The following is a 26,309-nucleotide window of genomic DNA, read 5'->3' as shown; positions in this document are numbered from 1 at the left end:
CAACTCCCATCATCCCTGACCATTGGTCCTGTTAGCTAGGGATCATGGGAGTTGTAGGCCAAAACATCTGGCCTACAAGAGATAAACACCACCCAAGTTAGGAAGAAGCTGTTTGGAATTGTTGGAGGAGGCAAGGGAGTTGGGTCAAGCAGTCTCCAGCCTGCAGCCCAGTGTACTTCAGCACAAATCCAAAGTAAACACAACACAGGGTCCAAAGGGAAGATTAGGGGGAGAAGCTGGCCAAAAGCACTCCCCCCCCCAGGCTCCAAACCTTCCCCGCTGTTTACCCCCAGAATCTAAATTTAAACAAGTTTGTTTATGGACCTGGCCAGCCATTTACAGATGTAGACTCCACACTGAGTGGTTTGCATGCATGTGTGCTGGTAGGGTAGCCTGGAAAGCTGACGTGCGCACACAACAAGAGCCTGGGAAACAATGATGCGTCACGAAGATGGACGGCTTTCTAAGGTTATCCTGAAGGTCCAGAGTTTAGAGCAGCTTTCAGAACATGCTGCATACTTGAAATGAACCCCATTCACGCAGGAGAGAGTGATTGAGAGAGGGGTTCATTATCTGCTGTGCATTTGGATTCCATCTCTGCCCAGAGATAACCAACAGAGAGGCATGTCGTAAGGATGAAGCAGGACAAGGAATTTAGCACACGATTCCACCTCCCAGAAGCAATGAAATGTAAACAGGCATTTCCACACGGTTACCATGAATATACACTGCTCCCAAATTTCAGGTTTTTTTTTTACCCGAGAGGTGCTAGTGTTTTCACTCAGACCCATTCTTTCACTGGTTACCATCACAAAGGAAACTGCTTTCCAGAAATAAAATACTTGGGGCTGCTTCAAGCATTTTGAATTTGCTACGTGCAAAGGGTTTTTGTGAGGATGTGAGAAAACCATGTACATGATGCCTATTTGCGGTTGTGCTGGTTGTATATTGATATTTTTCTTCTCCAGGTGTTTTGGGTTACAACGCAATCTGAGCCAGCAGGGCCAGTGTTCAGGTATGGTGGGTTCACATATCAATGGAGGTTTGTTCACAACAGGTTCTTGATGGGGTTACACAGAATCAGGTGTGTGTTTTGGGGGTGCTCCTGGGCATAGTGTTATTTATGGAGGTGACCTCAGTGACTGGGAGTGACTTATATCAGTTTGGGTTCATTCATCTATTGCAGCCTTGCCTGGAGAAAGTGGAGCTGGCCCCAGTTACACATGCATTGGTTACATCCAGACTAAAGTACTACAGTGATCTGCATACAGGACTGCCTTTGGAGACAGTCCAGAAACTTCAGCTGCTACAAACTTCAGCTGCCAGAATGCTTGTGGGAGTAGACAGTTTGATCATATCGCCCTGATTTTGCATCAGTTGCTCTTGCCACCCATTTGTTTCTTGGCTCAGGGTGAAGAACTGGTGCTAACCTTTAAAGCCCTGAACAGTTTAGGACCAGATTATTTGAAGCGCTGCCTACACCCGTATGAACCTACCCAGGCTAAGGACCTACTACTAAGGTTGGCAAATACCAAAAACAGGGCCTTTTCAGAGTCAGCTCCACACTTGTAGAAGAACTTTGCTTGTCCCCTTTTCTGGTCGTCCTTAAGCAGACCCTAAAGACTTCTTTATTTCACCGAGCTTCTTATTTTTCAAGCTGGACCCTTGTATATGCTTTTATCTCCTGTGTTTTTATTGTGTTATTTGTCCATTGTTTTTCAAAAGCCACCTTGTGAGTATCAAAACTTTTATTGGCATCACTTACAAACATTCAAAGTAAATAGGCCAGTACAATCTTGTTGCCATATCATCAATACAGTCACTTCCCAAAGGAAAGAGGGGCCAGCAATCTATTTCACCTCTGTGGGTCTCCAACAAGGGCAGGGTCCTGTAATGTATTCGGCAGCAAAAGATCAAATACGTAGAGGAATTTAGCTACTGTCTTGGTGAGCTCCTGATCTCTCCCCTGTAATAGGAAGCGTATAACCTCTGTCTCCAGTTTCCATATTGGGATACATAGTTGGTCTAGGAATTGTTGGCGGAGATCATCATACATTTTACATTTGAGGACCATGTGAGCTAGAGTTTCCACCAGGTGGGCATCACATGGGCAGATCCTATCTCCTGCCAATCCCAACAAACCTAACCTAGAGGAGGTTAGGGGGATTAGAATTGAACCTAGCCAGCGAGAAAGCCCTTCTTTTTTGCGGGTTAAACAGAAATTGTAGATAATTGGGGTTAAATTCCTGCGCCCAAGAGAGTCGAAAATAAAAAGGGGAACATGTTTTTCCCTGCAGCTGAAATTAGTTCCTGGCGCTCTATGTCCCATAACCTAGTTTTTAACATGGCTTTGGTGATTGGGAAAGCCACGGCACCTAGGAGATCCTCTGAAAGCCCAAGTTACTATATCTTTGTACAAAACAGTTGTAACCCTGGGGACTTGCCTTTAAAGGAGAGGGTAGAAATATATAAACCAATAATAAAAAATATGCAGTGAAATGGATGCAAAGTTCCCACATAAGGAGGAGCCACATGCACTTTTCATGCTTTAACTTCAGTGTTTTCTGGAAATGAATTGTGTCTGAAGTGCCTGTTTGGCTCAGGCATGTGTAGAATGAGTGACTTTCACATGCAGTTCTCTATCAGGGGGATCTGTGTTGCAGGACAAGGCTTCCTGGCTTGTGTTGCCCACACTTCTGCCATATTTGTCCTGTCTACTGTAGCTGTGCAGGAGGACAGTGGCATCATGAGGGCAGGGCCACACTCAGCAGAGTGAAGTGCAGGGCTGCTGGCTTATCACGTTTTGAAGTAAGTGAATCAATACGTATTGCCATGTAAAAAAGGGGTGGGTGGGCAATGGTGTAAAGCTGCTAAGTCCAGAGTCTACAATCCTAAATGGGCCACCGTAGTAAGAGAGACAAGGTTAGTAAGATGGGCTCACCTGAGTAGTAAAACTGGATCTGGAGGGCAAACAGGAAGTCTGAAAAACACATCAAGCAGTCCACAGCATCATCCATGAGAACAATCCTGGAATGGAAAAGGAGAGACAGACAGCTCAACAACAACCAGTTGCTATGCCAGGTAACTTACAGCTGAGGCCAAGTTCACAAGAAGTGAGCAAGGACTCCTCAGTCACAAAACGAACTCACAAAGAGGGTCACAGCCCTTTATAGACTAGAACAGATGCACAAGCTTCCATGGGCTGGAATCCTAGGAATCACCTCTGCCTATTTCCCAAAGCAGGTGATGGGAGGCAGAGCCAAAAGTGGGGCGAAAGCACACCTTTCCTCTCTCTCCTGGTGTGCCACACTCTTCTCCCCATCTCTCTTCCATCTCATCCAGCAGGCTGCCAGGGAATGAATGAACAGAGGTCTAAACTGCCAGAGATCTAAACTGATCACATGTCAAGGGCTTCCCTGTCTCCCATCACTCCATCTGTTTTGGCTCTCCCAGCCACACACACACACAAGATTCCGCGCCTCCTGCTCTCCTGCGCTCCCACCAACCACACAAATTTAGCTTGAAGGCTACAGGTTCACCACCTCTGGGTTCAGCTGTTTTGTTATAAACTGGCTAAATCTTTAAGGTGCCCTGAGACTGCTTCTGCTAAAACAGACAAGCATGGCTATTGGGTCTATCTGATTTCGTGGTATGTGGAAGCAACATTAGAACTCTGTGAAAATGAAAATGAAACATTGAGAGCTGAGCTGCCTCCAAGAGACTGGGTACTTTCAAGGAAGGATGTTCTTAACTTATTTCACTTGTTCCTAAAAAGGTGGTGGTGGAGGGTGGAGGAGGACCTTCCTGACACCTAAACTTTGGAAACCCACAAGTAACAGTCCTGCCTTGGCCAGTACAAAATAAAAATGTAATACATGTAAGATACAGAATCAACATTTTCTGACAGCACATTCTGGAATCCTAAAGGAATGAAGGACACAATGCCTTCTGCTATCTTGGTTTAGCAATAATGGCAAAGTACTCTACACATAAAGAATAAAATGAAGACAAGACTGCAGCAACAAATTCCTCCTGTTTTGACCTTGGACAAACACAGCTAATGCTAGCAGGAAAGAAAAGGGCTTTACTGTGCCGATCTATGCTGCAGTTCCAAATAGCGTTGATATTTATTAAACTAGCAGAACAAGATGAAAGCTAAACCTGGGATGCTCCTATGAAGGATTCAGGAAATAATCCTTTTGTTTCCTTCATCTCTCAAGTCTGGGCTGCTCACCACAATGAGTAGGGAGAATGGAGCACTTTGTGGGGAGTGCATTGTTTGGGCCCCCAAACAATTGTTTGTGTCCAGTTCTGGGCACCACAGTTCAAGAAGGATATTGACAAGCTGGAACGTGTCCAGAAGAGGGCAACCAAAATGGTCAAAAGCCTGGAAACGATGCCTTATGGGGAACGGCTTAGGGAGCTGGGTATGTTTAGCCTGGAGAAGAGAAGGTTAAGGGGTGATATGATAGCCATGTTCAAATATATGAAAGGATGTCATATGGAGGAAGGAGAAGGATTGTTTTCTGTTGCTCCAGAGAAGCGGACACGGAGCAATGGATTAAAACTTCAAGAAAGAAGTTTCCACCTAAACATTAGGAAGAACTTCCTGACAGTAAGAGCTGTTCGGCAGTGGAATTTGCTACCAAGGAGTGTGGTGGAGTCTCCTTCTTTGGAGGTCTTTAAGCAGAGGCTTGACAGCCATATGTCAAGAATGCTTTGATGGTGTTTCCTGCTTGGCAGGGGGTTGGGCTGGATGGCCCTTGTGGTCTCTTCCAACTCTATGATTCTATGATCTGTTTAGTGGGTTCTGCGGGGCACATGAAACTATCATTTGTGTTTTATGCTTCCTACTTGGTGACAAACACTGCCATGACTCTTGGTTTGCATCTGTTTGCCAGTTTTTGTCCATATAAAGACCCCACGCATGAAATAAACAAATGAGAGCTGAACTTGAGAATGGGTAGACAAGAATCATAGAACTGGAAGGGGCCAGTAGGGTTATCTAGTCCAACCCCCTACAATGCAGGAATCCTTTGCCCAATGTGGGGCTCAAACCCACAACTCTGAGATTAAGAGTCTCCTGCTGTACCAGCTGAGCCATCCCAGCCTAGAGAAATCCTGTTAGGGCAGTTGGACCTACATCACAGCCTACGAATGCACCTACATACAGTTATACAATTCACTCTTCATAAAACACTCAGGGTCAAATAGGGTGAAAACTCATTTTGCTTCCATAAACAGTAAGCTCTGTCATGGCTCTGGCAAACATCCTCCAGCATTTGTCCGTGCATATGGTTCTAACACAGAGCGAACGGTATCCTTCCAAGCAGGAATGCCTTTTACTGGGGAGGGTTTGGGACTAGGACTCTCTTGTAATCCAGAGAGAAGTCATCAGTCCTGGGTTGCTCCAACTGGTGGAAGAGGCTCGCAGAAGCTGATCAGGAGGAGGAGACGGAAGAGTGGCCGGACGCATCTGCGGGAAAGGCTTCCCTCCCCACCACTCGGACCAGCTCAGTTCAGCGAAGCAAATTCAAGCACACAGAGCAGCTTGAATTAATTATTGCCAAGAAGAAAGGCTACGGCTAAGAGGGTCCCCAGGAGAAAAGCCACTATTTAAAACAAAACCCTTTGAAGACGTCGAAGTGCTTCTGTTTTATTTATTATGTCCCAGAAACCGCCTCCTCCTCCTCCTCCTGCTGTCTAGAGCGGCAGCAGCTCCAGTTCTTAATTCCCACTAATAAGCACGTTATGGAGGTTGTCGGTGGCCACATCAAGGGGATGGCTTTGAAGCTGGAAGGCAGAGCATCTTCCATCTCCCAGGCAATGCAGCGCAGCCTCTGGCATCCAAAACCACTCTTCAAGCCCTTGGAAGTGCTACAGGCTGCATCGGTGCCTCAAAGCTTCGCACCCCTCAGGTAGCCCCAGCAAAGGCAGCAGGCGTCAAGGAGAGACCGAAAAGCAGTTACCAGGAAATTTCTGCTCCTGGAAGGAAGAGGGTGAAGAAAAAGCCAGGGGCACTGAAGTCATGCTGAGCTTCGGTGGTGAATTCAAGGTCTGACCCTTAACGGAGTCGGCACTCCTTCTCCCCCCCCCCCCAATTCTAGAAGTGCTGGAAGGCTGTGATAGTTGTCTGATGCTCTGCAAAGGTATTTGAGGGAGCTAAATTAAGGGAAGACCATAAAGCTATGCCAGAAGATGTCTTGAGGAAGTACCTAGCTGGAAGCAGGTATCCTTTGGTGTTGGGTTACCAGCTCCAATTTGCCCGAGTGTCTGTTCTCCAGAGAAGACCAGTAGTGGATAAAGCCGGCCCAGTTGCTTAAGAGGAAGCTCAGCGACAGTGTTATTTCCCCAATTGAACTGCTGGCTGCACAGCTGAAGCAACCTGTAAAGCACAGCCAGGGACATGTTTATGCTTCTCCTAAAGAGCTGAATGGGAGGAATATATGAGGAAGGGGAGGAGCCACAAGAACGGGACGTGGTCCTAATTTATGGTGACACCCTGGAGCTGGAAATGGACAGGCATGAACTCTCCAGAAAACAGATGTTTGTGGACAGGGGGAGGAGAAATGTCTCATCCTTCCCTTTCTATTTTTCATATTGCACTCCAAGCACAAGGTTACAGAGCCTGAGTTTTACATGTCAGTGTGATGCTTTGGATATTGTGAAGCACTCATTTAATGCCAATAGTTCATGACAAAAACTAGGGAAACTAAGGACTACAAGCTGAAAATAAGGCATGTTGTAGATCAGATGTGGTAGTCTGACTCTGCTTTTCTGTAAGTTAAGTCCCCTCTTCCTCCATCTACCCATCCATCCATCCATCCATCCATCCATCCATCCATCCAATGAATTCCAGCCTTCAGCATATTGTGAAAGTAGAGTCCGCTATGGTCTGGCGTGCTATGCCTGGCGTGCTATGGTCCATGGGGTCACGAAGAGTCGGACACGACTAAACGACTAAACAACAACAGAGTCCGCTAATGGGGACATTTTTCTCCTAAGGTTGCTAGCTGCTGGGGGTGGGTGGGTGGGAGTAACCTTTCTTCCAATCATGGAGAAGGAGTAAAGAAATATGCCTCCCTCCACATCCCGTGCTCTGGCTTTCCAGTAAGAATCACACACCCCTGTAATTAATTAGGTAAAAATAAGATATGTCAGTATATACTACCCATAACGAACATCTTGTTTAGTCGATTAGTCGTGTCTGACTCTTCGTGACCCCATGGACCGGAGCACGCCAGGCACTCCTGTCTTCCACTGCCTCCCGCAGTTTGGTCAGACTCATGTTCATAGATTCGAGAACACTGTCCAACCGCCTCGTCCTCTGTCGTCCCTTCTCCTTGTGCCCTCAATCTTTCCCAGCATCAGGGAGTCTTCTCTTCTCATGAGGTGGCCAAAGTATCTAGCTTGGCCCTAAGTCAGCAGGTGTCACAGACAGAAATTGGTCATGATATGAAACTCCAGCAAGCTACTTTTCAGCAGCAACAAGTTGAAACTGTCAAGCGTATGTTATATGGTGGGGAATGTTTGTTAATCAGCACATTGTCATCAAGGCCCATGTTGAAATAGCTGAAATCTGATCATTCCTTTCAACAGATGCAGGAGGGGCATTGATAAAGCTCCTCAACTGCTATGGACTGGCTGGATGCAGAGGTGCGGTGGGAGGCACCAGCTGGGGAACCTCCAGGGAAAGAAGGCTCAGAGCCAGGGGATTGGTGGTAGGACGACAATGAGTGGTCAGAGGGAGAAGAGGGGACAGACTGGGACGAGGTGGTGTTGGAAGCTGAAGAGGTAACAGGGTTTAGTGAGCAGGAAGCGGCTGTGACAGACAGGAATCCAGAATCAGGGGCAGAAACAGAGTGGGGGGAGGTCAAGAGGCAAAGTAGAGGCAGGCTGCTGAAGAAGCCAGCGAAGCTCTCCCTCCAGCTGTGACCAACTCCTCTTCCCCTGGGTCTCCCAGAACAAGAAGAGGAATGAAGAGGGTGGAGCAAAGAGAGACCAGGTGGAGGAGCCGTAGGCTGATGGAGAAGGAACCTTCAGTCCTCACAACTGCTTCGTTGGGGATAGGCCGACCAGGAAGGGTTGCTGTGAACACTAGGACTGAGCTGTTTTGATTTCTTTGAATAAAGAGCTAACTTACCTGACATTGGGTGTTTTGTTGCTGACCCGCCCCTGACATCAGAACTGAGAAAACTGCCCAGTACTAAGCAGACTTCTCTGACATCTCTGCCACCACACCCTCTGGGGAGGGCTGACTTCAGGTACTTTCAAGGTTACAAGCAGCCCATCACTCCTCCTATGGTGGAGACAGAATGGCCCCTGCTCTTCAAGCCAAACTGGATCAGCTCATGTCTGTGTCCAGGCTCCCTATTCTTCCTGATCACCCCTGTTATGGGACTGGGAGAGCACTTAATATGAGCAAAGCCTAATATTAACTAGCAGGCACAAATTGTAGCTAGAGAGAGAGAGAGAGAGTTAGGCACAGTATATGGTGTGCTTGCAATTCTGCTGCAAGTCCTAATATTTTGCTTCTAGCCAGATAACCCTCCTCTTTCCCACCTCACAAATCAAAGGAGGTCTATGTCACATATCACTGCCAAAGATGAAAGCCTCCAAACCGCCTGTGGTTGATGCCTTTCAGGGAACTCACCGGCGCTTGTGGGAACTAGCCCAGTTCTCTCTGGTTTCGTCACAAGGGATGGAGGCCCAGACTGCACGTGAAGCAGCAGACCTGCATCTTTAAAGATGGGTCCATGTCTGCCCCTTTCATGTGGGGTGGGGTGTGATTTATAAGGCCAAAGGTGAGAGTTCTTGGAACTCCTCCACTAGCCATCACCCCCTCTTTGAGAAATACACACACAACCACTCTCCCAGAAGTTTTTCTAGCAGCCATTCTTACTCCCTGTATCAGAAGGTCTTTGGAGAGAGGGCCTGGGGGGGATGGGGGCAGTGGGCAGGCAGGTCACAGTCCACCACTCACCTACTATTTGCCTCTTTAGATGCCACCCCACAAATGGAGCCAACCTGTGTTTAAAGATGCTGGATCACACCTCATTCTCTTCTGCATTGCGGCTGCCTCTCCTCTCTGCCCTAACTTTGTGATCTCTTTCTTTCATACTGTTTGTTATCAGCACATAGCAACAGGCCTCCAAAGAGATGGCTGCCCTGTGAAATCATCTCAGCCATGCAGCTTCAAGGATTCCAAAAGGCCTGGTGGCTTATGAACGATGCTTGCCTATGAAATCATATCTCCCAAAGCTTATCAATAGGTGCTGTCACTGAGTGGACTGATGGTAAGCATAAGTTATATCCCACTTGAAAGCAGAAACGAGAATCCTGGTTGGCAGGAGAGGTGACAAGCATGAGCCTGCTTGCCGATACTGATTCGAAAGAGCCAGCTGCATGGGGGGGGGGCGATCTGCCCAGCTGGTGACAGTAATGGCCCATCGTCAGCCAGGGGCTTCCGATGTACGAGTAGGGGAAAACGAAAAGAAAAATGCAGACAAGAGTATCAGAAGGTATAGAAGAGGAAGGAGAGGCAAAACCAGCATCAGATTTAAGGCAGTATATCAAGTAACTTCCCTTGATTAGCTTTGTGGGTGAGAGCAAATTGTTAGCACAAGGAAGCTCTCAAACCCATGAAGAGTAAAGGCAGTGAGATCATTCCCACCTGAGCCAGGGTGCCTCAGACACAGATCTCATTTTTCTCTCACACCTGCTGTCCCAAAGCCCCCAGCTTGTCTGTCTCCAAGGCACAAGCACACAACAGAGGAGTTGTGCGAAGCCTATCCCCCTTCAGTGGGGCCTCAGGTTTACAATGGCTTTGCAGATTAAATTCCTTGACACAATCTTCAGCGCCGTGCCTCATCTCAGATTTATGTATTCAGACTTATAGCCTGCATTGTGAAGACTGTGGGCCAATGAGGTTATTCCTGGCAAAAATTCTCATTTATCCTTGCAATCAGCTTCTGAGGTAGGCCGCTATTAACTTATTTTTTCTTTTCTTTTTTAAAATGCTTTATTAATTTTGCAAAAAAACAATTAAAAAAATCCAAGATCAATACAAATTACGAAAAGAAAATTCATATATTACAGATTCCATTATGACTTCCGATCACCCCAATGTGTTTCCTGGGTTACATTATCAACTGCACACTTTCCATTGTCTCTCATAAATTGTCTCAAATTGTCTTGATTTTGTAAAATTTCCTACTGTCATGCAGGGGTCAATCAAACCTGCCAGAGAATTTAGATGTTTACAATGCTCTTTTAGGTATACTCTGTAAATGTCCCATTCTCTAATAAACCTTTGTTCTATATCATCTCTCATTCTTCCTGTCGTTTTTGCTAATTCTGCATATTCTAGCATTTTTGCCTGCCAATCCAATTTAGTGGGAATGGATTCTCATTTCCATCCTTTAGCTATTAAAAGTCTTGCTGCAACTATTGCATACATGAAAATTCTCCTTAGATTTTTCGGAATGTCATTACTCATTATAACCAGCAGAGAGACTTCAGGGGGGGGGTTTTTGCAAAGGAAATTTTAAACATCTTTTAAAACTCACTGTATATTGTTTCCCAGAATCATTTTATTTTTTTATAGTTCTGCCACATGTGGATCATGTGCCATCTCTGCATCTCCAACAAATGCTTGACCTGGTTTTATACATTTTAGCAAGTTTTGAAGGTGTTAGATACCAACAGTAAAGCATTTTAATGAAATTCTCTTTCAGGTTATAGCATTCAGTGAACTTCAAGTCACTTTGCAAACTGAACTGAAACACAGCTGACTTGCTCACTTGGTTAAAGTCAGCTGGTGAGTTCATTGGATTAATACCCAGGTTTCACAGGCCAGCTTTTAATACTCTGCTAACTGGCTCTTGATTAAACCAGCAGTGACAATAAAGGTGATATGTGCCTTCCCCTTCTACTTTTGCACGTTGAGTAAGATGCTAGAGCAATGCAGAAAGTGTCTCATGATGCATAGAGCCTGCTGCAGCAGGCAAACTTTTACTCCCTGTCTTGTCAATTCCCTTTCAACTGGGTTCTGGAAAAGCCCTGGTGGTTCCTTGGAGGGTTCTTCATGAGAAGATTAGTAATGGCCAAGAAGCCTCCCTGAAGTTCCTCATTGAATCATAGAATTGTCAAGTTGGAAGGGACCCCAAGGGTCATCTATTCCAACCCCCTACAATGGAGGAATCTCTTGCCTAACATGGGGCTTGAACCCACAACCCTGAGATTAAGAGTCTAAGCTACCTTGACAGTCTTCAGCAGACAAGGCAACATGGAAGCATATTCCTTAAGATAAAACGGTTGAAAACAACTGATCTAGTATGAAACCCTTCCACACTCAGTTTGCATGCTCTTCATGTTCAATGGTTTATTTTATTTATTTAAACAAAATTAATGTACTGCTTGCTTGGCAGAATATCTCTTAAGTGGTTTGAATCTATCAGCACACCAACTGTGACTTGTTTTCAAGCGACTTTACAGATAAATATGCCCATATCTAATTCAACATAGACTCTGCCCCAACTGCGGTATCTAAGCCAGTGATATGTCAGGCTACCCGTTGCCAAAATTGCTTAGATTACTCGATCATTGGATGTCAACAGGATGCCTGGGGAATCTCGCATATCAGTCTGGAGTCCATAAGGGTTTGGAACTGAGACCGGAGGAGCTGTTCCTTGGAAGATTTCAGACTGAAAGTGGATCAAGAATAAAACCCACGACCCCTCCCCCTTCTCCCATAATTTGAACATGAGGTTCAGCTCTGAAACAGATATCTTTACTGTATACTAAGCCAAAATATGCAGTACAAACCCCCAAAGTAAACATATTGCTTATCGCAAATACTGCAATTTTTAGAGACAGTTCAGTATTCATTCTTTGTTTACAAAAGCACTCAAGTTTAAATGGGTACCGACAGCAGTACAGTCAAATGTGAATAATTGCAAGGCTGGGCTTCCCTGCATTGAACGCAGAAGCAGTGATCAGGAAAGACTTGTGTCCCCACGTCTGTGTTTATCATAGGCAACCTGCATCATTCGAGTTGCATATGCACCATGAACAACTGCCAGCGCCAACACCATTTCAGTACAGGCACTTTTCCTACCCAAGTATAAAGCAGGAGCTGACTCTCGCTGTAAGATATAACGCAGATCTAGTTGCTGAAGGAGTGCTCACCTTGCTGCTTTCTGTGTAAGCTCCATGGGGAAGTCAGGGCAAAGCAGCTGCAGGAGGCAGTGGTACTCCTTGGCTGTCAAGAGGTCTGCGACAGAAAGAGAAGGATATTATTACTATTTGTGTTCATTTAGTTTATGAGTCATTTCCCACAACCGTCACAGAACAACTTGCAAAAATTAAAAGAACAATGCAGAGTGGAGTGTTAAAAGGCAACGTCATACAGACAAGAAGTTGGGCAAAGCATAAAAGAGACCCAACCACTAAGGAGTCAGAAGGAAGCAATTTCCATGCCAACCTGTATTCGTCACAATCAGCACCATTTCTGTTTCGCTGCAATTCAGTTTCCAACAAATATTTCTTTATTTACCTCACTGCCTGCTAATTAACTTAAGTTATGTAACTTACCATAACATATGTAACTATTTATGTGACTTGCGCAACTTGCATTTGTTTCAATGTAAAGGAAATGTCATAACAATCTATAATGTCATCAATTACATATCATTTGCATGGGGGGAAGGGACGATGACGTGAAGGAAAACAATGGTGTTAATTCACTTGGCCACAGACAAGCACACCAACTGCAGCAATTTCCGCTTTCTTTTCCATTTTTGCTGGAATACTCCAACATTTACTTTTACATTTTTCTTTATGACATTATTCCAACTAATCAAAGCAGATGAGAGTTTCAAAACCTTGAATCTTTTGTGAGATGAATTCACCCCTTTGCCCCACACAGCTGAAGTATATTCTTTTACCATTTACCATTTATTTATTTAATAAAATTTCCAAATCCTCCTTGACCACCAAAATAATAATAATAGTGTATGCTAGTGATGGCATACAGTGCACAAAGGACTTAGATCATGTTTAGAGTCTGTAGGGAGTTCCAACATTTGGGGAGTGGAACATCTGCTTCCTTAACAGTCTAGACTCTTTGTTTCTTTATCCATAGGCTCCAAATGTTCCTTATTTACTAACACCTCTCCTTCTGCCACCACATTGCTTTCTGCCAAAAAGAAGAATCCAAATTCTTCAAAATAAAAATAAAAATGCATGTATGCAGTTTTCTGAGTTCAGTAACCATATGTCACATTGCTTGACTTAGTATATTTTAAAAGCAAGTTAGTTTTCTTATTACGGGAGCCAGATTTTCTTGCCAACGGAGTATGAACATGGAAAGTGACAATAGGACTTATCTTCAGAGGAAACATCTGGTATAGGTAGGCATTCCAATAGAAAAGTTGTAACAGAAAGGGCTGTAGTTGAATTGTAGATTATTAGAATTCATCTCCCGATACAGCTGGGGGAGAGAGACCCATCTGAAAATCCAGAGAGCTGCTTCCAGCCAATATATACAATATAAAGCTACATTGATCAATGGTCCGACTCAGTAAAACTTGTATCATTTAAAGCACAAAACTTCCCCCAAAGAACCCAGGGAAGTGCAGTTCGCCCTTCACACAATTCCCAGTACCCTTACTGAATGAGAGTTCCCAGGATTCTTGGGGGGGGGGTCATGCTTTAAATGTGCTTCACATGCATGTGACATGTACACAAAGTCCTGAGGGACAAATTATGTGTTTCATACAGATATACAGTATGTAAAATTAAACCAATGACCAACTTAAACAGGAAAAGTAATTTCTGGAGAGGCAATCTGGACCAGAAACAATGATGACTAAGCCCTTTCCTGGCCAGCCACTTCCCTGCTTCCAATCTGCCGAGCAGCTTCTCTCCTTTAGGCAGTGAGAATAGCTCAGCTGGTACAGCATGAGACTCTTAATCTCAGGGTTGCAGGTTTGAGCCCCCCATTGGGCAAAAGATTCCTGCATTGCAAGGGGGTTGGACTAGATGACCCTTGTGGTCCCTTCCAACTCTACAATTCTATGATCTTTGAACCCTGTGAGGGTGGGGAGCTGCCCATGATGTGGAGTTGGGAAATGGTGGCCATGGATGGGGTGCACAAACAGACGCTGCAAACTTCTCCGAACCTGACTGCACACTCTTGAAACAGCTTTTCTTATTTTAAAAGGGCTGTGATAGCAACATTACATGCATCTGTGTGTAATGTCTATTTTGGCCCAGTGAAGAGCCAAAAGCCCAGTGAATTAAAAGTTGCTTAAATTTGTTAAAAATCACTGGCAGCGTAACATTCGCTACCACATGCTAGGAAACCCATCCAAGCAACATCTGGCAGCATTAGGAAAGGCAAACAAGATCTAGGGGCATGTATGAAGAAGAATGGAGCATAAACCCACAGGCATTATTACTTTGGCATCTAGCGAGGCAGCTGGATGGCCTCTTTTGTAATTGTGTGCGCGAATCTGGTCGCTATATTAAAGGAAGGCAGGGAGACCAGATCCAAAATACACAAGACAGCCAACCCAATGATTCATCTCTTAGGGAGCTGCTTTGTGAGAGGCTGGCAGAGAACGGCCTCTGTGGCTCAGAAGTGGGGCAGGGGGAGAGACGAAAGAGGTGAAGCTCAGGGAGGTTTATGGGATCTAAGGAGAATGGAAACATACTGATGTCAAAAAGCTGCTCATGATTGCATGTTCCCTGTCCAAAAGCCTGTGGACTGAAGTTAAGGAGAGGACTGGCTGAACAACAGTAATTTTGCTGTATTTCTATATGCAGAAGAATGCAAAGTATGGAAGAAAAGCCAGCAGTAGAACGAGGGCCAGGCTGGAAGCAGGCAAGCAGGATCCAAAGTGAACTCAGCTGGAGGACAGGGCTGGAAGGAACTTGAGTCACTCAGATAGCCCTCTATTCCCTGTCCATTTTCTTACTCCAGTGTTCCATTGATGCAATTGGGATTCAGAGGTCCAGTCATGTGCACAGAATGTTTACATGTGTGCACATGGAGCTAGCCACCTTTCCCTTCTGTCTGCAGTACATGGTCCAAATTTTCATACTAAGTGGGCCACAAGAGTCCTTTGACACAGAATCTGTGGTTCACACACTGCCTTGTCATGTAGGGAGTGGGGGGAGCCAGGGCAAAAATTTTCACACACACACTTCCGGTGCCATTCTGCCCATGTCTGGGCACTGGAAATTGGGCAGCGCCGGCACTGGAAGTCGCTTCTACGCATGTCTGGACATGCGTAGAAGCGACATCCAGTGCCGCACCGCTGCTGATCCTGGATTTTTCAGTCCGGGAGTTGACAACTATGCTCCAGGACCCTGTCTGAACCCCCACATCTCCTCCCCAAAGCCCCCCACCTTGCTTTCACAACTTTGGGAGAGCGGTGTGAGGGCTGTGGATGGGGGGAGAGCATCAAATGTTGCCGAGGGACCACCCTGCTCTAGAGGATCTCTAAGAGCATCTTTTCAGCAGAGGGGCCATAGCATTGGAGTAGGCTGGGAGGTCCTGGAAAACTGATGGGCGCAATGCTATTGGGGTCCTCACCTATATTTCCAGCCTATATTTCACCTATATTTCCACAAATCATGGGATTTCTGTTTCACAATGTACTCTATTATAGTACTCACAATTTCCCCCATTGTTGTTGAGACTTGACATACCCACAGCACAGCCATATATAGATGGAATTTTGAGTTAATTCACAAGAGTCAGAGTACAAGATCCTTCTCATGGATGTTTGGCAGCATTCTGCTTCCCTTCCATTCAACCTGTATTCGCTTATAGCAGGAAATGGAGGGGGGCTGAGATCTCTTCTGCTGCAGATACAGAAGATGGGGATTTCTCCAGCTCTGTTCTCTCTCATGGGGATTGTGTTGTTTGTACTCCAGTTGTCCCTCCAAACTTTCAGTGCTGAATTTTAATCAACAGACATTTCCTGGGTTCCCGTGACTGCTCAAAGCAGCCATGACTCAGGAGCCTGAAAATCTGACACCATCTCAAGGAAGGCGAAAAGGGGGGGGGGAGTTCTACTGCTCTAACAAAGTTTATAGAAACAGGTGTGGTTCTGCAGCAGAATCCCCCCAAGCAGCAGCTGTGTGTGTTTATGTATTATCCTATGCTGAATGCTAATTCCTGGGGACTGGTTCTCAGTAAAATGATATCAAAGCACTTTCCTTTAGCTTCATTGCTGTCCCCAGTTTTGAGAGTGTTTTTTTAAAAAAAAATTCTCAGAGGTGTAGAAACTTCTTATTGAGAAAAATGCACACTGGACCTTCTTCTGAGGAGCACAAGTCAACAAAATGCTAAAAGCTCCTTTCTTTATGGATGTGCACAAAAACACTTGCAAGCTGCAGTCCTGCTCTCTTTCCTTGTAAAGTTGTTCTGTGAACTGTCCTGAGACCTCTGGGTATAGTTGTTGTTGTTTAGTCATTTGGTTGTGTCCAACTCTTCGTGACCACATGAACCAGAGCACACCAGGCACTCCTGTCTTCCACTGCCTCCTGCAATTTGCTCAGACTCATGTTCGTAGCTTCAAGAACACTGTCTAACCATCTCATCCTCTGTCGTCCCCTTCTCTTGCGCCCTCAATCCTTCCCAACATCAGGGTCTTTTCCAGGGAGTCTTCTCTTCTCATGAGGTGGCCAAAGTATTGGAGCCTCAGCTTCAGGATCTGTCCTTCCAGTGAGCACTCAGGGCTGATTTCCTTCAGAATGGATAGGTTTGATCTTCTTGCAGTCCATGGGACTCTCAAGAGTCTCCTCCAGCACCATAATTCAAAAGCATTAATTCTTCGGCGATCAGCCTTCTTTATGGTCCAACTCTCACTTCCATACATCACTACTGGGAAAAACATAGCTTTAACTATACGGACCTTTGTTGGCAAGGTGATGTCTCTGCTTTTTAAGATGCTGTCTAGGTTTGTCATTGCTTTTCTCCCAATAAGCAGACGTCTTTTAATTTTGTGACTGCTGTCACCATCTGCAGTGATCATGGAACCCAAGAAAGTAAAATCTCTCACTGCCTCCATTTCTTCCCCTTCTATTTGCCAGGAGGTGATGGGACCAGTGGCCATGATCTTGGTTTTTTTGATGTTGAGCTTCAGACCATATTTTGCACTTTCCTCTTTCACCCTCATTAAAAGGTTCTTTAATTCCTCCTCACTTTCTGCCATCAAGGTTGTGTCATCTGCATATCTGAGGTTGTTGATATTTCTTTGGGCAATCTTAATTCCAGTTTGGGATTCATCCAGCCCAGCCTTTCACATGATGAATTCTGCATATAAGTTAAATAAGCAGGGAGACAATATACAGCCTCGTTGTACTCCTTTCCCAATTGTGAACCATCAGTTGTTCCATATCCAGTTCTAACTGTAGCTTCTTGTCCCACATAGAGATTTCTCAGGAGACAGATGAGGTGATCAGGCACTCCCATTTTTGGGTATAGGGCAATATATAAATTCAATAAACAACAACAAAGTAACCAGTAAGAAATTATAAACTCTGCACTGAGAGACTTTGCTTGGTGGGGAAATGGGTGCATCCCTCTTTTCTTCCACCACACAAATACCATCATGTGTGATCTTGCTTAATTTGGGGGGTGGGGGTGCGGTGGAGAAATGTGACATGGTGGAAGGGAAGCAAGCACCTCACTTCATCATAGGAGATGAGAGGATAGAAGCTGCTCCATCCCACCACATGAACACTCTTGCCAGTCCTTTTCATGCCTGCAATGGATCACTGCCTACATATTTCCACACTTTTAATTTGCAGAGAGGAGGTCTAGGAAACTTATTTTTTCACTATCTCAGGCCAGATTCCTTTAAAAGCAATACACGTTTCTGTGGTCCTTGCATAATTATTTATGGAACGTTAATTGTATTGGGAGTATCCACAGAAACACTGAACACGATGTCTTGTGTCCTGTGCCGAGCATCCTTGATTTTAAGGCAGCTGAAACTAAACCACTATATATTCCAGTTCAACTGCAAAATGTGATTTTTTACATCAGGCTAACCCTGGTAAGTTCAGGAACACTATCTCTCTTTGCATCTGATCATCCTACCTAAACAGGTCTAGTCGCTCTGCTCATTTCAGGTACTCAGTACATGTACCCTGGAGATAGTCAGGTTTTTACTGTCATGATTCAGATACGAATGAAGCACACACAAATTTGAGGTATCACACTACATAATATTGCATCGGGAGATGCTACAGTAATCATGGCAAAACCACAGGTTTACCCTATTATATTTTACAGCAGTTAAAGATACTTGTAAAACTTTTTTTTGTCTTGTGAAAATTATCTAGGATAAAGTCATCACTCACTGTTCAATTATTCTGCAAAGCTAAGAGCATGATACAATTTATGACTGCAAATAAAGTTAGCTATACAGCTGCAGGTGAATTCCACATGGATTTTCATCCTTCGCAGTAATCTGCATCGTTATTAAGAGATATATGATAAAGTCCCAGTTGTTATTGCAAAAAGGAAAGATGGCCAGATGTTTTCCTTATATCTTCAGGTCATGTTCAACCTGCTGCCTATCATTTAATAAGAAGACGGAAGGGGTGTAGGCATCTCTACTGATGTAAGTAATAAAGCTTCACTATGTTCAAAGATAAGTAAACATGATTCTTCACTGTGTCATCTGTGGATAGACTTTTGTCATGCCTAAATTGCACCTAAATAAACTAAGGCAGAAATTCACTTGCATTGAATTGTGAGCATTGCTATGCTTTGTTTTCTTCTCTTAGCCAGAAAGCACCATTTGTTGCCACCATTCCACATTTCTTCTGACCAAGATTTCACAATTACCCATTGAATAATTCTGGTATTCTGGTCATTTTGTGAACATTAGAAGAGAGCTCCACTGGAGATAATGATGCAGTAACAACCACTGATATACCTGATGAACTGGTATATCTTATTGATATGCTGCAACATGCTGCAACATTTATGAAACCTATATATTGATAGGCAGTCTTGATGGTTTTTAATTCTGCATGTAAGTCATTTGGATACATTTTGTGTGAGGCAAGAACTAAACGAATAAATTAATAATAATGACAACAACATAATCATAAGTAGAAAATCTTCCTACTGGATATTCCTACTCATTATCCCACTGGAAATTCCATTTCACCAGTGAGCTGCAGCCTCACTGGTGTTAGCTTCAAGGGCATAAGATTGTATTTACTCACATTCTTCTCCATCTGGTATAGCCTAGGCAAGTTGGCAACCTGCTCCAAGGAGGTCATCAAGAATTGTCCTTGGCTGAGCATTTGTTCCCCCCCCCTTCTCCCTCCCTCCTTGGCTCCAACTCATTTGCACACCCAACAGTTTGTTGATATACTATGGAATTTCCTGGTGTGCTATCTCCTCTGTCTGTTGGTGGCTGCAGATTCTAGCCCCAAAGCCACTGAGTTCTCGCTTGTCCCCATGTCCTCACCACTGTCCCTGCAGGGCTCCTGGTAAGGACCCTGCCATACTCAGAACATGGGATAGGTCTTACCACTCAGTCATATCATTTTCTCTGCTAATTGCTCATTACACAAGAAGAGATCACCAGCGCCCTTATGAGAGGTCTACTATTTGCTGTGATTACTGCTTTCCAGTTAACTATGGTGAAGTCACGGAGGTCCATGTGGGAAAATATCAGTCGCCCATTGGCCTGTCCAGTCTGCCAAGAGCTGCTGTGAATAAACAGAGGTGGCTTGGGTACATCATAACCACAATTCTCCTTCCTGTCTCTTGGGCACTGAGGCTACAATCCAGGCCACAGTCAAGTCAACAGGACTCACTGTTGTTCTACAGGGAGAGAGGTTGCTGGATGAATTAAGATATTGGCTGCCACAAATTACCAGTTTAAATGTTTACTCAAAAACACACATTTGTGATACATACAATAGGCAAGTCAAAACATAAAGCATTCTGCCCTATCCCCCAAGCCTCTGATACCACCCATGAACTCCAAAGACATGGAGTCAAGTTGAAATATTGAAGTCTGAGTGCTATCTAGGTTCTTCTTCTTTTTTAGCAAAACATGATTCTTAGTCATTCTGCTGCATGGAGACTGTTTTAAAGCAGATATCTCATGTTCCTGTCATGAAGCACACATAATCCTAACTAAGGCCAGAGCTTTTGTTTGAACTGTGAGTCCACAGGAAACCTGGCATGCTTAATTTACAGACATGTGCAGGATTCCATAGATTACACTTAATTTCTCATACAGGCTGGTGACAATCTGAACATCTGCCACAACTTTAGTGTATGTGAGACAAAAACTTAATTCCTTGGAAGAAACAAATTTCACAAGTGCTTAAAGAACAGTACTTGTGCCAAGTCCATTTCCAGGAACAATTGGAAGTGCTGGTGGTTGACTTTTAAAGTCCTAAATGGCTTGGGTCCTGGGTACCTAAAGGACTGCCTTCTCCAACGTAAGGCTGCTTGTACATGGGGATAACCTTCAGAGGTCTCCTCCTGGAACCTCCACCATCTGAAGTGGGGCATGTTGTGACAGGTGGAAGGGCTGTCGCAGTGGTGGGGCATTGCTCTCCCCTAGGAGGGTTGACTAGTGCCTACACTGGTGTCTTTTCAGTGCCCAGCAAATAACATTTTGTGCTCCTAGGCCTTTTAACTTTCAATTTTACCTGTTCTGTTTTATGCTGATTTTATCTGGGTTTCACACAGTTTTACTTCATTGTATTTCAACCTGCTACGGGTGGGTTGTTGTTTCTTAGAGTGGCATGTACCGTACATTTTTTCAAAAAGCACACACAAGAATAATAATGAAGTGAGTTTGCAAGGGCATACACAGAATATAACTTACATCACCATCTGTACTGCAGTTATTTATTATGAAGACTTAAGACCTGCATTAAGACTATGCAAAAACTCTGGTGTGCTTTTGAGTGGGAACTCTTTCTATCCTTCAATGAGAGGTCACATCCAGCACCTGAACCTGAGACCTCCTGCAGGTGAACTTGTGCTGTTCCAACCATCTAGCGCTTTATATGCAACTTGCTTCCTCATGGTGCATTTGGTTGGTCTGTAGCTAGCAGATGACAAATGTCCCGTAATGTGTCCTCATAGAATCATAGAGTTGGAAGAGACCACAAGGGCCATCCAGTCCAACCCCCTGCCAAGCAGCTCCTCTTCCTATCTTCTGCTGTGATTGAGTGATTAGAGAGCTGCTGTGAGACCTGTGAGTTCTGGATTTGTCCACTTTCATCCCTCCAACAAAGCACACCTTTTGTTTCTTACATAAATGCAAGAAGTGAATTTGGCTTTAATTTTATCATTCTTCCTGGCTGGGTTTGAATCCACATTGCCTGTTTTCCATACCTTTGCTCTGATTAGTAAACAAGCCTTGTTTGCTCCCATGAGAATGTAGTTGTGGCTTCCTTCATTGTCTGTCCTCATTCCACCCTTGTCCGGTCAACTTTCTCCCCAGATAGTTATTGCTTCCCCAGGGGGACTTGAACCCTGACCCAGAAAGCCAGTATTTGCTATAACATGAAAACATTGAAATACTCAATTGGCTAATGAAAATGATTAATCTGCTACAGAAGACTGATTTACCTCCCCCATGGGATCTCAACTCTTGAATTATGGCAAACCTTTGTATCTTATCATTCCACAAAACTCTTTTTTTATATATATTTTTGCAGAGCTTTTGGATCTGATTGTCAATAGCATCCTTTGGCTTAAGAGATATGATGCACATTTTTTTTTTGTATTCTTCCACTGTTGTTATTGGATACCATTTTGTGATTTCTTGGCTGCTGCTGGAAACAGGATATTGGGTTAGATGAACCAGGACAGCTCTTCTTACGTTCTTAAACTCAAGGAAGCTGCAGATCCCAGTAAGCGCTGCAAACGTCTGGCTCAGAGAGAAAAGCAGCACCTGTTGAGAACTGGTACTAGCTTTCCATGACAAAAGAGTGAAGTCTAACTGGGCACAGCTAACGTACATGACCTTAAAGCACATTCAGATACTATGGACAAACCGTGGTGAGAAATGCACTCCGTATGTAAGAACAAAAGAAGAGCCCAGCTGGAGCAGGTCAAAGGCCCATCTGGTCCAGTATCCTGCTCTCATAGTGGCCAACCAGATACCCATTGCAAGCCCACCAGCAGAACCTGAGTGCAACAGCACTCTCCCCACTTCTGATTCCCAGCAACTGGTATACTGGGACATGCTGCCTGTGGCAATGGAAACAGACCATAGCCACCATGGCTAGTAGCTCTCACTAACCTTAAGCTCCATGAATTTGTCTCATTCTCTTTCAGTGCCATCCAAGTTGGTGGCTATTCCTACATCCCGTGGGAACGAATGCCATACTTTAGCTATGCACTGTGTGAAGAAGTACCTCCTTTTGCCTGTCCTGAATCATCCAACATTCAGCTTCATTGGGAGACCCACAGATTTCAGTATTACGAGACAGAGAGATTAGTTCCCAATTCTGATGGGAGGTAAACTATAGTTAACAGTTGCCTAATCTGGATATCACTTTAAAATATTGTTACCTTGAAGCAGAAAACACTGGAAGGAATTGGATCATGCAAGGTGGGGGGAGGAAAAAAATGAAAAGCAGGGGAGCATATCTAATGGGCCAAACCATGGTGTTTGAATTGAACTGGTGTGTGTGTGTGTGTGTGTGTGTGTGTGTGTGTGTGTGTGTGTGTGAATCAGGCATCCCCAAACTGCAGCCCTCCAGATGTTTTGGCCTACAACTCCCATGATCCCTAGCTAACAGGACCAGTGGTCAGGGATGATGGGGATTGTAGTCCAAAACATCTGGAGGGCCAAAGTTTGGGGAAGCCTGGTGTAAATCAACCTACAGGGAAAGAAATGGGGGCCTATAGCACAAAGCAGAAAACACTGGGTTGGGGAGATTATTTTAATTTAATCAAAGTGTTAGGGATTAGATGTGGATCCACAGTTCATTGTTTATATACTTTGTTGTTGAGTGATTTTATGAGCTATCGGCAGATCTCTTTCTGCTGGATGGAGTTTTGTTTAAATGAAAGATGTGAATAAAATATATGGACTATTCCTGTGACTAATTTGCTTTTTGAATGTCAAGGCCAGTTCTAAAATAAATAAGAACCAGGGACAGATAGTACATTTGTGGTGCTTTTAAGAACCGATTTCCTCATTTTCCAAACACACAGAAACAGAAACAGCAGTCCTTAATTATTCCCACTACTGAGATTGAAGATTAAACCGGGACAAACATTCAGAGGAATAATGCAGACAATGTTCCAGAAAATACACATACTAGCCAACTTTGCAGTTGATATCTAAATGACTAGAGACTTCAACTTAAGAGGTAAAGACCACCTTGGCTACCTTCCAGTATGATGATGGAAAGAGCTGCTATCAAGCAAAGACATGGTTTGCATGCATGCATACATCATTTTATTTGTATGTTGCCTTTCCATACTTAAAACCATGCTCAAGGTAGCTTAGAACATTTAAAAAATTACATGATTACAAACATAACAAAAGTAGTCATAAACAATAAATAAACATAAAAAATACACAACCAATCAATTTCCACATAAATCATAAAGACTAAAAGAAACATACAAAGAATATCTATGACAGCAACAACAGCACCAACCTTGCAGAAATAGCTTGTTTTGATGAAAGCATTACTCCAGTAGGAAAATGCCATTTGTAAACATCCCATAATAGCCAGCACCCTTAAGTCCAACATGTTTGCTTTACTCCTAGTTTAGAGGTGCCAAAACATAAGAGGTAGATTCAAGGCACTCAATTGGCATCTGAAAGTTGCATCCACTCTTAGTCCTACACAACGTAGACCCACTGAAATTAGTGGACATTACTAATTTCTGGAGGAGACTCTTGAGAGTCCCATGGACTGCAAGAAGATCAAACCTATCCATTCTTAAGGAAATCAGCCCTGAGTGCTCACTGGAAGGACAGATTGTGAAGCTGAGGCTCCAATACTTTGGCCACCTCATGAGAAGAGAAGAATCCTTGGAAAAGACCCTGATGTTGGGAAAGATGGAGGGCACTAGGAGAAGGGGATGACAGAGGACGAGATGGTTGGACAGTGTTATCGAAGCTACAAACATGAGTTTGACCAAACTGCGGGAGGCAGTGGAAGACAGGAGTGCCTGGCGTGCTCTGGTCCACGGGGTCACGAAGAGTCGGACACTAATTTAGGTCTATTCATTTCAATGGGTTTGCTCAGAGTAGGACTAACATTAGATACAACCCAGAGTATCCCTTCTCTTTTCGTTCTTTGTACATTCTAAGACATATGCCTGTATTTCCCGCTTATCCTGCAAAACAGCTTAAGGAATATTGGAGATGGATAAGGAAGAAGACAGATAAATGTGGGGACCAAACAGCTCCCCTCGGTGAACTGGCTACCAGTTTCTGACTCTTGTTTTAATGCAACATTATTCATTTAATTTTGTTTATTAAATTTATATCCCACCCTTTCTCTCAAAGGAGCTTTTATTTCATTGTTGTTGTTTCGTTTAAAAAACAGGATATACTGTGTGTCTGGCCTAGTTCCAATAGGACATATTTCCTTAATGGGAGTCCTAGCAGCAATTCCCATGGGGCGAAAACATTACATCTGACTACTAAGTTTTGGCAAGAAGGCCAATGTTTCTGCTCAATAATAATAATGCTTGCTCAGGGCAAGAGCTTAAGGATCATTATGTACTATAACTGCGTCATGAAGCTTCTTGACCCCGCTAGTCTGGAGCAGTGCCTTTGGCCCAACGTGTAATTATGAGGTCTTAGAAGTGGAGACTTGGCAATACAATATTATCCTGCAAAGACAAGGAAATTAAACCTCCCAGATATCCCTTCATAACATCAAGGATGAATCTTCAGCCAACATCCGCTAAAAAGAAGAAAATAAACAAAAACTGCAATTAAAAGAAACCAGAGCTAACGTGATACCATCTTTAAACCATCCCATTATGTAGATTGTAGATGATTTTGGGGTACAATCTGCTCTACCACCATGCTATTAACAAAAGGGCCGGACTGCATCCTAAGAGGAGGAAAGTGGCAAGTGAAGAGACTTATTCTCACCCATCAGTGGAGATGTAAGCAGCAGCACAGAAAACACTTGAAGCCAATTACAATATGAATGAACAAGGGCAACAATTATAAATGGTGATACACTGCAAAATTAGCTGGAGTGCACACAGCACCATGAATACACTGTGTGCCCTGGAGAGTGGGGGGGGGGGCGACCCAAGGAAACTCTCCTTTATAAGGGAATGTTTTGGCTTCAGTCCTGGGATCATTCTCTCCTTTTAAACTGCTACAAGAACAGCCCTTCCTTTAATATGACAAGAAAGTGAGTAAGCTTCCCCCTGGACCTCTGAGAGTTTTCATACAATCCCTCCATCCCAGTTAATGTTTCTGCTAATGAAAGTGATACAGCAAGTGTAATTTATCCAAGATGCAAGGGCCATTTCCTAAACCTCAACTGATGTCTAATTCAGGTGGTTATTAACCAATGTATAGAAATTAACCAATGTATAGAAATTAGCTGGAAAGGTGATATACTGTTGCATAGAATGACTGAAATGGGCCCTTTTCTTAGCATTTGGAGGAATTAAATATAGCCTTTTACAATGTGCATTCTAATGGTATTTCTCTCACATACCACTGTGTTCCGTTGTTGCTCTAGGAAGCATATGTGCTGAAGTATACATAGATATACAGTATTTTTAGCAGTATACAGGTAATTGTCAATCAAAGCCAGTGATGGCAGCTCCAAACCCCTAGGACAATAGGTACCGGTATTTATTCTGTAAAGTGCTACACTTGCCAGAGAAACAACATTTTTAGGTCTTTTTACTTCTCCCTACTCTATCATCAAAGCAACTCATTTTCTATGAACTGCAATGGTTCTCCTCACAAAGCAGCAATTCAGAATTAATTCATTCTTCAGTTATTCACCACCCAGAAGGTGGTGCTGGAAGACTACTGTTTTACCCAGTGGCCTTTGGCCTACAGGGTGCAACAAGGATCCATGTTGTTCCCCATATTTTTTAACACTGACATGGAACCACCAGGACAGCGTTTCTCAACCGCTGTTCCGCGGCACACTACTGTGCCGCGAGAAGCTGGCTGGTGTGCCGTGACGTGAGAAGGGCGATTTTGCAGCATCATGGTCCCCTTTCGCTCTAGCTGCAGGAAGCCGGCCAGAGCCTCCCCCTTTTTTTTGCAAATAAATTTTGGGAGGGA

The 26,309-nt window shown here is 44.1% G+C and overlaps 1 protein-coding gene across 2 annotated transcripts in view; it reads right to left on the bottom strand.

The window, feature by feature from the left end:
• The window catches only part of CSTPP1 (centriolar satellite-associated tubulin polyglutamylase complex regulator 1), a 135,854-nt gene that overhangs the window by 8,472 nt on the left and 101,073 nt on the right, over window positions 1–26,309 (bottom strand). For both annotated transcript variants that reach the window (XM_088654181.1, XM_035115058.3), the window contains 2 exons: window positions 12,190–12,274; window positions 2,942–3,027 (listed from right to left, as the gene is read on the bottom strand). In XM_088654181.1, the coding sequence (XP_088510307.1) occupies window positions 2,942–3,027; window positions 12,190–12,274 (171 nt within the window). The remainder of the gene's footprint in view (window positions 1–2,941; window positions 3,028–12,189; window positions 12,275–26,309) is intronic.

This window comes from Zootoca vivipara, chromosome 1, assembly GCF_965207765.1.
Source record: "Zootoca vivipara chromosome 1, rZooViv2.hap1.1, whole genome shotgun sequence".
NCBI classification, from domain to species: domain Eukaryota; kingdom Metazoa; phylum Chordata; class Lepidosauria; order Squamata; family Lacertidae; genus Zootoca; species Zootoca vivipara.
This window is presented reverse-complemented; position numbering and strand designations above follow the sequence as displayed.